This window comes from Sinocyclocheilus grahami, unplaced genomic scaffold (genome assembly GCF_001515645.1).
Source record: "Sinocyclocheilus grahami isolate Dianchi unplaced genomic scaffold, SAMN03320097.WGS_v1.1 scaffold524.1, whole genome shotgun sequence".
Lineage (NCBI taxonomy): Eukaryota > Metazoa > Chordata > Actinopteri > Cypriniformes > Cyprinidae > Sinocyclocheilus > Sinocyclocheilus grahami.
The window spans coordinates 343,076-354,742 of record NW_015505703.1 but is presented as its reverse complement, the minus strand read 5'-3'; the positions used below and the strand labels follow the sequence as shown (position 1 = coordinate 354,742).

General features: G+C 39.3%; 1 protein-coding gene across 5 annotated transcripts in view; it reads right to left on the bottom strand.

The window, feature by feature from the left end:
* The window catches only part of LOC107555086 (testis-expressed sequence 2 protein-like), a 35,761-nt gene that overhangs the window by 8,250 nt on the left and 15,844 nt on the right, over nucleotides 1-11,667 (bottom strand). For 2 of the 5 annotated variants that reach the window (XM_016237779.1, XM_016237781.1), the window contains 2 exons: nucleotides 2,645-4,210; nucleotides 154-354 (listed from right to left, as the gene is read on the bottom strand). In XM_016237779.1, the coding sequence (XP_016093265.1) occupies nucleotides 154-354; nucleotides 2,645-4,192 (1,749 nt within the window). In that variant the 5' untranslated portion in view covers nucleotides 4,193-4,210. Of the gene's footprint in view, nucleotides 1-153; nucleotides 355-2,644; nucleotides 4,211-5,082; nucleotides 5,099-5,173; nucleotides 5,241-5,386; nucleotides 5,518-11,667 lie in introns of those variants that run through there. The other 3 variants (XM_016237777.1, XM_016237778.1, XM_016237780.1) reach the window with 3 other exon arrangements.

Sequence of the window (11,667 nt, the reverse complement as noted above, 5' to 3'; positions counted from 1 at the left end):
AAACCTTAATTTAAAAAAAAAAAAAAAAAAAAAAAAAAAAAAAAAATAAAGTTTGAATGGGGCCTGTACATTAAGTGCTCTGGGCTAAATTAATTGCAGAAATTTAAAACAACAAAACAGGTTGTGCACTGAGAGATCGTGTGTACCACCCACCTTACTGTTGGTGAGATCATAGATTTTCTGGCTAACATAGGTGACGTCAGGTTTGAGCTCGTTGAAGGTTGCCCGGCGGGGGATATTGCGGTTAGGTTTGGACAGTCGCAGGACAGAGCCCTCCAGACGCACATACACAGAGTGAGTGAATGTGGCGTGATACGTCTCAGGGTCATAGCTGTAGATCTCATTCATCCAACCCTGAGTATATAAGCACAGAAATTTTACAACGAAACAACTGGGCCACAAAAAAGAAAAATAAGTAGTAAATAAGGGACCAAGCACAATCTACACTGCATTAATTTGTTGGGCTACATGTCAGACCTTTATCCATTATGTCACACCATATACAGCTTCCACATTCTGAGAAACATTGCAGTTTTTCCACAAATGTGTTCATTCTCAACTTGAAATGTTATGAATAATTCTGAATACAAAAACAATCCATTCTAAATGTTTTTGTTGTTTGTTTTTTTCCAATATAAAAAGAAAATAGTAAGTGATTATTAGTTTTTTTTCAACCATTTGATAAGTCTTATGAACACCACTTCAGTACTTGGCCCCTAAAGGCAAAATGGAGAAAATTACCCCTGAAAAGCATTGCTTGACCAGGACACGTAAATAAAAACACTACAAGGAGTCGGTGCCAATAGCCGTGTGGGCAGCGCGCTGACATATTTAGCACCGTTGCACTTCGGGCATCCCGAGTCCGAGTCCCGGCTCAGGGACCTTTCCCGATCCAGTCTCCCCTCTCTTTCTGGCACTTCACTTCCTGTCAACTAACTGTCCTATCAAAACAAAGGCAAAAAATGCCAAAAATAAATCTTACTAAAAAAAATAATAAAAATGACAAGGCCAAAATTAAATTAATTACAGCACTGTTAAGTAATCAAGTATGAGGAAGGACTGTACTGCATTTGTAGGCTGAAGGATGGGCAGTCAGATGAACAAAGGTAGGCCTGATAATATTACACCGCTCAGGCAAAATGACAACGCTCAGCCTTACAGCCTGTAACAATGTACCCGTACCACACATTACTCTCTTCCACTTAATCAGTCAGGTTAAAAACTATAACAATACATATATAGAAATATTTTAACTGAAGTAATGGTTTTAGCATCCACCAAAGACAACAACTTTCTGTTTATTCTAAGCATGCACTGCAGCATGTGCTTTTTTTTTTAATTGGATGAATTTTGATTGTTATCGCTCTTGAGCTGGAAAAATAAAAATAAATAAATAGATTTTAACTTTTTTCAGCTTAATTAAATTGTGTTTTTTTTGTAAAAACATCCCTGAATGTTCTAAACCTCTTCATTTGTAAGATTTTAATTCAGGAGTCAATCAAGGACCTAGTCAATGATAAGGATAACAGCTTTACCAAAAATCTTTACCAAAAACAATCTGGTGCCTCTTTGCTTCAGTTCAGCTTAGAGAAATGGCTACAGATTAAGTGGTGACGGTGATGATAATAAGCCTGATTATGAGCATTCCTGGCTGCTATAAAGTAGCTCATTCTGACATAACGTCACTGTCTCCAAACAAGTAAACTACAAATGATACTAATATACACTCACTGTGTGCTGTAGTACTACTGAAAAAATATCATGAACCTAACCTTTATAACCAAAATGAAATCTCAGTTGGCCAGACAAAGATTAATCTTCTCTAAATCATGATGGTAGTGTACACAGTGAGATCTTTTTTTTTTTTTAAGCTTAGCTTAAAGGTGTGCTATCATGTGACACCCTAGTTTATATTGTTAATTTCTCATAAACAGGGGTTGTCCTGCACTGAAACATGACATCAGCAACATACACCATGACCTAGTGTGACTATCAAAGTGTGACAATCATGTGACCATCTTCCACTTCAAGCAAGCAATGCAGAACTGACCAGATAATTTCATTATCAGGAGAGGCCAAGCAAGGTCACAGGCCACACTAGATAAGCTGGTTATCAGCTTTTTTTTTTTTTTTTTGAAGACCTCAGCCATTTTCTGTAGCTGAACAACCTCCTTTAAGACTCTGGTTAACAATCTTCACCCTAGTACAACTTTAATGAACAGTCAAGTGTCAACTCAGGAAGCAGTCTATGCACATAAGAAAAGTCATAATAGCTAGGCTTAGCAAAATTAAGTAACTGTCAACAACAACAGACTGTTGGAGTGGAGAGACATTTAAAAAACAAGCAAATGTACTTTCTGAAAAATAAAATTTGGATTCCTTGTGAGCACTATGGCATATGGAAGATAGACTTAATACTCATTGCTATTATTATGCTTTTTTTTTTAGCATTTGGAGATCTGAGAATATAATGACATTTTCCATGCCAGGCATTATATAACTGGTATGATCAAATATCTCAGTAAAGCATGGTGAAAAGCATAGACACAAATATTGGCAAGCTGCCAGGTAAACGTCTAGCTCTTCAAAACTACACCATTATCCACAGCACCAGAATCATCTTCAGCAGCAGGGTGGAACCCACCTTGTGGATGGCTGGTTCTTTGATATCCAGAGGAACCCTGTTCCATTTCTCTCTTCTGCTCCAGCTGCCATGACGGCCACATGAAGATCTGCCTCTTGCTGACAACCACACCACCAGAATAGCTAGTACGAAACCTGCCACCACTCCCATCAAAACCCAACACACATATGTAGGAAGTGGTAACACAAAGTAACCGTAAACTAGAGATATAAGAAGAATCAGCGCATTGTGGGGTACTCCTGGAGGCTCATCTTCTTCCTCCTCCTCCTCCTCCTCTTCCCCTCCTTCAGTTGGTTCCTCACTGCATCCCCCTGTGCTTCCTCGTCGAACTTGGGATGAATAAGGCTCTTCTCCATCTAACTCTGTGTCAGTGCAGGGCTCAAAGTCTTCAGTGTAGAGCTCGCAAAACTCTTCGTCTTCTTGACGAGCAAGCATTGACATAAAACACCTGTCCAAGCCCAGAGAAGGTGATTTGTGCAAAGGCAGCTCAACAGTTGGCCCCTCAAGAGGACTTTCTCCTTCCAGGTCTTCCTCTTCCTTGATGCAATAGTTATTGTTGCTTTCTGAGTGGCCATTGAGGGCAGACAGGTTGGAGAGTTCAGAGGCGCTGGAGGAAAGTTTCCTGGACCGGTAAGAGACTCCTGCAGTTGTGGAAGTGTTTGCGCTGATGCCACCAGGTTCCTCGCCAATGATTTTGCTGAGCAGCTGAAGGGGCTCACACATGACCTCTGACAGACGCCGCTTTGTGTCTTCAATACGTGCCTCCACCTCCTGAACTTTGAAGAAGGAGCGGCTATCGGGTGAGGTGAGGGGGGATGAGGGAGCAGTTTTGGAGTCTCCACTGACAGCAGGAACACGAGTCTGGGTGAAAGGTTTGAAGAGGTGCAGATTGAGCCGGGAATCTGAGGGCCAATGAGACGATGAAGCCTCCTGCTCGGATCGAGCAGTGTCTGTGGACAAAGACTTAACCAGGGTCTTCATCAAATGCCGGTGCCTTATCGGCTGGGGAGCAACCTCACGAGATTCCACCTCAGTGGAAAGGGACTTGATTAGGCTGAGGAAGGGCTTTGAGGGAAGGCCAGAGACCTTGGCTGGGGATGAGCTGGAGGAAGCTGAATGGGTAGAAGGTACTGAGGCAGTCGACCTCTGTTCAGAGGGCCATGAGAAGCTAGCAAGACCAGAAGTGGATGTGCAACCCTGGCTGATGGAAGGGTGCTGTATAGCCAGGGCAGAACTGTGGGTCTGGGATGACAGTCCTGCAACCATGTCCGCTTCCAGTCCTTCAGAGAGAAGCTCCTCGCTGGCCTCCTGTGCAGTGACTACAGTCTGATCTTCAGTTTCAAGGCCAGAAGGGGAAACAGCTAGCCTGTAGAGTTCTTCTTCCTCCTCCTCTTCCTCATTTCCCTTGGCGGAAAAGCGTATGGTGATGGTATCTCGGGAGAGCGAGCGCTGCACCTGCAGCTTACGGGCTGCTGAGGACCGAGAAGAGGAGGAGGATGAAGAAGGGGGGTTTAGTGTGTCTGCATGGTCACCACCCTGACTGGTCATGGCACCACTCAAAATAGCCTGTGGGTGCAGAGAAGAGAAAGGTTACATATAATACACACTCTTCATATCAGTTCATCATCCCCATACTGAAAAAAAAGGCTAGTTCAGGTCAGTGTTTCCCATTAGTTTGCTAGACTGTGGTGGCCTGCCTGAGTTTCATAATGAGCTGAAAACAAATCTCATAAAAGATCTCTAACATTGTGTTTGGTGCCATTGCTTTGGCAAGCATCTGTCAATCGAATTAAAATTGTGATATGGCTTAGCGCAATTATCAGAATTCAAAAGACTGTGATTTAATTTTAGAAGTATACAGTTTGTTGCGCTGTGTGATTCTGAGTGAAGCTATGCAACGGTTTTATTTACACACGTGCAGTTCATGGTTTACGGTCTCAGTTAATACTGGAAACTTCATCTCTATACATGTGCTGTGAGTTTAGCCTACATCTGAGAATGCAATGTGTACCATTCACTTTAATTTCACATTTGCATAACTCTCAGGTTAAAAAGGGTGACATTTTTTACATTCTGTCAAGGGTTTAATTCGGGCACATTTACAGTAATGTTAATGTGCATTGCTCCTGTAACCAAATAAACTTAACATTTCTGTCTTGATTGTCTTCTAGAAAATAACAGTGTGAATGTAATGTGGACTAAGACACTATCAACTAAAGTGAGGTTTAAGTCCACTTTAAAGTCCAGATACAAGTAATTGCAAAGGTTTTATGAAACCCCATTCAAACGGATTACTGAAAAAGGGTTGAAGCTCTTGATTTCTCAAAGTGAACCAGATTGATGAATTTATTTAAAATTGTCCCCCTTAAGGGCTTGAGGGCTGCCAAAATACTGTGGGAAACACTGCTGCTAGTAACAAACGTAAAGGGATAGTTTACCCAAAAATTACGATGCTTGTTTTGTATTTTTGGGTGGATTATCCATTTAAAAGACCACTTAAAACTATTACTGGCAACCAATATAAGGTACCTTTTCACACATTTGTGCTGGTTTCAGCTGGTCACCCATCATTCCTACACAAGTTAAGCTAGTTTACCTGCAACAATACCAGCTTTCAATACAAGAATTCAAGTGCTTTATTTATTTTTAAAAAGATATACAAAAACAAAAAACAATACACCAAATTCTAGACACAAACTAAACTTGACTTTAACTTGACAAATCCCAAAACAAGACACTCACCAAAGAAGAGAGTTACACAAAAGCCACATCTAGGCACCAGACAAAAGGAAACCAGCTATGAACACACAACAGAACTTCCTTGACACAAACAAGGAACACCTGAGCACAATCAAGACAGGAAAGGGAAACTTGAGGGACAGGAAACAATGAACAAGACTGGACTATGAACAGGAATAAACTTCAAACTAAAAGACATAACATAATAAAAGACATGAATTGAAACAAGAACAAAACTTAACCAATTGTGACTGCACACATTTAAAACCACTTAAAGGGGTCATGAATTGAGAAATAAAAAAATTCCCTGCTCTTTTGACACATAAGATTCATTTTGCAATAAAACCAAACTGTAAGTTTCAGAACTCAAAACTTCCTTGTTAGACCACAAACAGTTTTTAGTTGTGAAAGAATAACGTCTCTGCATACCTTCCAAAGGATTTGATCAAAAAGACTGTTTATTTTTCAATGAAGTGCGTGATCATGGTCACAGTCATAATTGGACACACGCTTTTCAGTGAAATATGGACACTACCACAACATGTAAGTAACCAAAATTATTAGTAATTCTACAGCCTGATCAAAATAAATGATTGTTGTGATATGTAGGGACTCATGTAGTAAGCCATTCTGTCTCAAAATCTATTTATGTTTATGCATTGGGAAAATCAAGCCATTGTCTAAACAATCATATGCACATTGTTCCTTTTAGTAACACAAATAAACAACTTATATTCAATTTATGATTAAAATATACACAGAAATTTTTACTTTTTTTTAGTGGAATGGTAAACAACTTGTTTATTATGTTAAAATTTTAGGACTAATGTTTATAATTGGCAGGTCAACAGTTTTACTAGCTATTGCTCATCACTGCCACCAATCTTTCATAAATCCAAAAGAGATTTTCATTTTATTTTGTGTTACAGATAGGCCTGCTACAATTCCACCAGGAGTAGTGCTTTGGCGAAACAATGTCAGATCATATTGTCAAACTTCAATCAATTTTTGCTTTTATGTCAAACATGTCTTGGAAAGATTTCAAGATTGCTTTGGAAGGATGTGGAAACAATGATATAAAATTATTAATAAAAAATGTGTCTTTAATGTTTTTTTTAATAAAGGAATTTAACAAAATAAAGATACTATAAACATAAATAATAAAGATATCAGGAATAAAGATTAAATATATTACATAAAGCATAAAGATAATAAAGTATTTAAGTATTTTAGTACAGTTTAGTACAAAAATACTTTTACTGGTAATTGCCTGACCATATGTATACATTTATGGGGGAAAACATGTTAAACATGTTTTATTTATTTTTACATTCTATGACCGCTTCACCAAACAGAGCTTTTGTGTTCAACAGAATAAAAAAAACTCATACATGTTTGGAACAATTTGAGAGTCAGTAAATAATTTTTGGGTGAACTATATTTTTAATAATGTATGAGTGAGCCCTGCTGGCATTATGTCTACGTCATTCACAGGTCATGCCCGTCCCCTTGTCAAAAAAAGTGTGTGTGTGCGTGTGGAAGCACGAAGTGCAGAGGGACTATTATTTTAAAAGTGTCCTGTTTCAGGTATGGTATTAGTTCATCCATTTATACTGTTGATGAGAGTTCTACAGCCGTGGCCAAAAGTTTTGAGAATGACACAAATATTAATTTTCACAAAGTTTGCTGCTTCAGTGATTTTAGATCTTTTTGTCAGACGTTACTATGGTATACTGAAGTATAATTACAAGCATTTCATAAGTGTCAAAGACTTTTATTGACAATTCCATTAAGTTTATGCAAAGACTCAGTATTTGCAGTGTTGACCCTTCTTTTTCAAGACCTCGCCCTGGCATGCTGTCAGTCAATTTCTGGGCCACAGCCTAACTGATGGCAGCCCATTCTTGCATAATCAATGCTTGGAGTTTGTCGGAATTTGTGGGTTTTTGTTTGTCCACCTGCTACTTGAGGTTTGACCACAAGTTCTCAATGGGATTAAGGTCTGGGGACTTTCCTGGACATGGAACAAACATTTTGATGTTTTGTTCCCCGAGCCACTTGGGGAACCATTGTGCTCCATTGTTCGTCACCAAACTGTTCTTGGATGGTTGGGAGAAGTTGCTCTCGGAGGATGTTTTTGTACCATTCTTTATTCATGGCTGTGGTTTTTAGGCAAAATTGTGAGTGAGCCCACTCCCTTGGCTGAGAAGCAACCCCACACATGAATGGTCTCAGGATGCTTTACTGTTGGCATGACACAGGACTGATGGAAGCGCTCACCTTTTCTTCTCCGGATAAGCTTTTTTTCCAGATGCCCAAAACAATCAGAAAGAGAAAATTTCTTTACCCCAATCCTCAGCAGTCCAATCCCTGTACCTTTTGCAGAATATCAGTCTGTCCCTGATGTTTTTCTTGGAGAGAAGTGGCTTCTTTGCTGCCCTTCTTGACACCAGGCCATCCTCCAAAAGTCTTCGCCTCACTATGCGTGCAGATGCACTCACACCTGCCTGCTGCCATTCCTGAGCAAGCTCTGCACTGGTGGTGCCACGATCCCGCAGCTGAATCAACTTTAGAAGACGGTACTGGCACTTGCTGGACTTTCTTGTGCGCCCTGAAGCCTTCTTCACAACAACTGAACCTCTCTCTTTGAAGTTCTTGATGATTTGATAAATGGTTGATTTAGGTGCAATCTTACTTGCAGCATTATCCTTGCCTGTGAATCCCTTTTTGTGCAAAGCAATGATGATGGCACATGTTTCCTGGCAGGTAACCATGGTTAACAGAGGAAGAACAATGATTTCAAGCACCACCCTCCTTTTAAAGCTTCCAGTCTGTTATTCTTACTCAGTCAGCATGACGGAGTGATCTCTAGCCTGGTCCTCATCAACACTCTCACCTGTGTTAACGAGAGAATCACTGACATGATGTCAACTGGTCCTTTTGTGGCAGGGCTGAAATGCAGTGGAAATGTTTTTTTTGTTCATTTTCATGGCAAAGAGATACTTTGCAATTAATTGCAATTCATCTGATCACTCTTCATAACATTCTGGATTATATGCAAATTGCCATCATAAAAACGGAGGCAGCAGATTTTGTGAAAATTAATATTTGTGTCATTCTCAAAACTTTTGGCCATGGCTGTAGTCTTTATGCACCACTCGGAGTACTTTTTTCACGGCCTATTGTGTATTAAAGTCGCCATGAAATCAAAATATACAATTCTTATTTTATATGTAATATTGTACTGTTTATTATAAATGATTTATCTGTGCACTTCATTATTTTTTAAAAATGAATGTGCTCTCATAATCTTTAATCAAATACGTTAACCTTCCCTCCCCCCTCGAAACGACTTCTCTTCTCTTCCTGTCATGTGCTATGGCTTGAGGGTGGGGTTATCTTGGTCTGTCTCGTTTCTGCCTTCATTTTGTTAGCAACGCCCAACTTCTGTCACGAATTCGGTTCATGGACTTCCGTTTATTCACCACCAGATGTCACCCTTTCCATTACATTGACTCTCGCACTACACAAACTGTTGCATAGCACCCCGGACTACATTTCCCATCATTCTTTGCACAATTTGCACACTGCCCTGATTGCACTCATTGCACACAGCTGTTTCTAATTACCTCATTCACCATATAACACCCACTCTAACCACCTTTCTCGGCTGAGTATTGTTTAGCCTGTACCCCTTTCCGAGTCTCCGTGTTTTCCTTGTTTTGCCTTGCCTAGCCTGTTTTTGATCTTTGCCTGTTTTCTTGGATTTCTCCCTCTCGTCTCGCCCCTGTGATTCTGTCTGCTGATCGGTGACCTACGCTAGCCCCGTGACTATTCTTGTGTTTTGCCCGCCATATACCTGTTTGCCAGTGTTTTGACCCTGCCTGTTTACCACGTCTCTGAAATAAAGCTTGCAGATGGATCCACATGTCTCACGTCTTGTCAGCCCCGTTACAACTTCCAACGATCCAATCAATTCCTTAATTTTTTTCTCATTTCAGAAGCCGGTTCACTCAGATATACGTCACAATAGGAAAAAAAGGACAATCTCAACTTCCATTTCATGCCGACTTGAAATCTTTAGCAATGTGCGCATCCCGCTCTTTATTTTTTAATTCATGCATGTTTCTTTACAACTCTAAAGTGTCAATAACTTTGAGCAGTTCTGTGCTAAGCAGATATGTTTACATACACAATATAAACCATATAGCACTTTATATGTATATATATAAAACTATGCACAACCAAGCAAACTTGCAAACATTGCGAGTGTAAACTAGACTTTTGTGGTGGGGAATAAACATTATACTTTATGATTGAGTCAGTAGACTATTCATTAAGCCAATAACTCAAAAACGCTCATTCATTCAGAAGGTGTTTGAATTATCTGTACACAATCTTACAAGGTTCAACTGAAGAGTAATGCTGCACAAGGATAACTCTGGATCAATGCATTAGCCAATGCTGACGCCAGTCATGTGAAATCACTCTCGCTATAGAATTCTGGGCATTCACGGCATCATGTCTCAGACGCACTGTGCTTTTCTACAGGAGGGGAAGAAGATAATAATCTTTAAGTCAACAGTGGCAGGCAAATAGCTGTTAACAGTTTTCCCAAAGGACAGCTGATCTCCGGTCCACAGGGAGGAGAGCTTAATGATTATTAAAGAAAGCTAATGTAGCTTCTAAACCAAACATGTCCTGCTGTCATGGCTGGCCACACACAAGAAATGCTTCAGAATTATTTAGTCTATCTCCAAGCATCTAACAACCACAGTAATTAATCATCTCATATTTCCACTGATTACATTTGGCAATTTGACCTATTTTTTTCTACATATAGCAATGGTCTTTCTGAGCTGACTAAAACTGTCTTAAGAATATATAATAAAGGCAGTCTTTGAAGGGAGTGACTGCTGTACAGGGACGAGAGCGGTTTGAAGTTTCTCACAACAAGGAAAAGAAAGAGTGCAAAAGAGAATGCTGAATTTAAAGCTGATCAAAGCAGTCAAGGGTAAAGCACTAAAACAACGACAGCAAAGAGATTAGACACATCACATCAAATGTATTTCCTCAATGGAGAGACAGAGTGCTCAACTGGGGCACATAGCCAGAAGCAGGTCTATAATTTTCATGATTTCAAATGAATTCCATGTAGACTCTTTAACGTGTCCTTCCAACAATTTGATGCTGTTTGGCCTGGGTTTGAGTGAATCAAGAGACATCCCTATTTGATACAATATTAATGATATGCCATCAAAAGTATGGCATTTAACATAATTGTCTAATCTCTTTCAAATCACAATTTTCAAATCATAATTTCTTTCAAATCACATTTCACTGTTAGAAGTGCACATGACCAGAATGTTTTTGAAAGACACACTCAACACTACTCCACTAATTATTCTACAACAAAAATATTGTTAGAATTGTTGATGCCAATTGTTGATATCAATTTATACATACTTCAGTTGATAAATTAAAGGGTTAGTTCACCCAAAAATGAATTCTGTCATTAATTACTTACCCTCGTGTTGTTCGAAACCCGTAAGACTTTCGTTCATCTTCGGAACACAATTTAAGATATTTTTGATGAAATATGAGGGCTCTCTGACCCTCCCATAGACAGCAAGGTAACTACCACGTTCAAAGTCCAGAAAAGTACCAAGATGATCGACAAAGTAGTCCGTGTGACATCAGTGGATCAACTGTAAAGTTACGAGACTACGAGAATACTTTTTTGCGCAAAGAAAACTAAAATAATGACTTTATTCCACATTTTCGTCTCTACTGCGTCACTTTGGACCCAGATCTGGCGTGATGACGTCATTATGCCGGATCTGGGTCAGTGCCGCCACACGGGTTGTGGTGTAAGGATCTTTTTTGATAACTAGTAATATATATATGTACATACATAATTCATACCATATATATACATAATTCCTGTCCTGATAAATAGTCTGGCTTTGCCTCTGCTTTTCTTTTAACAGTCTCTCCATTGCTTTTATTATATTTTCTCATAGACATTTCTAAAGTCACTGCGAATCCATATATATATATATATATACAGTGGGTACGGAAAGTATTCAGACCCCCTTAAATTTTTCACTCTTTGTTATATTGCAGCCATTTGCTAAAATCATTTAAGTTAATTTTTTTCCTCATTAATGTACACACAGCACCCCATATTGACAGAAAAACACAGAATTGTTGACATTTTTGCAGATGTATTAAAAAAGAAAAACTGAAATATCACATGGTACTAAGTATTCAGACCCTTTGCT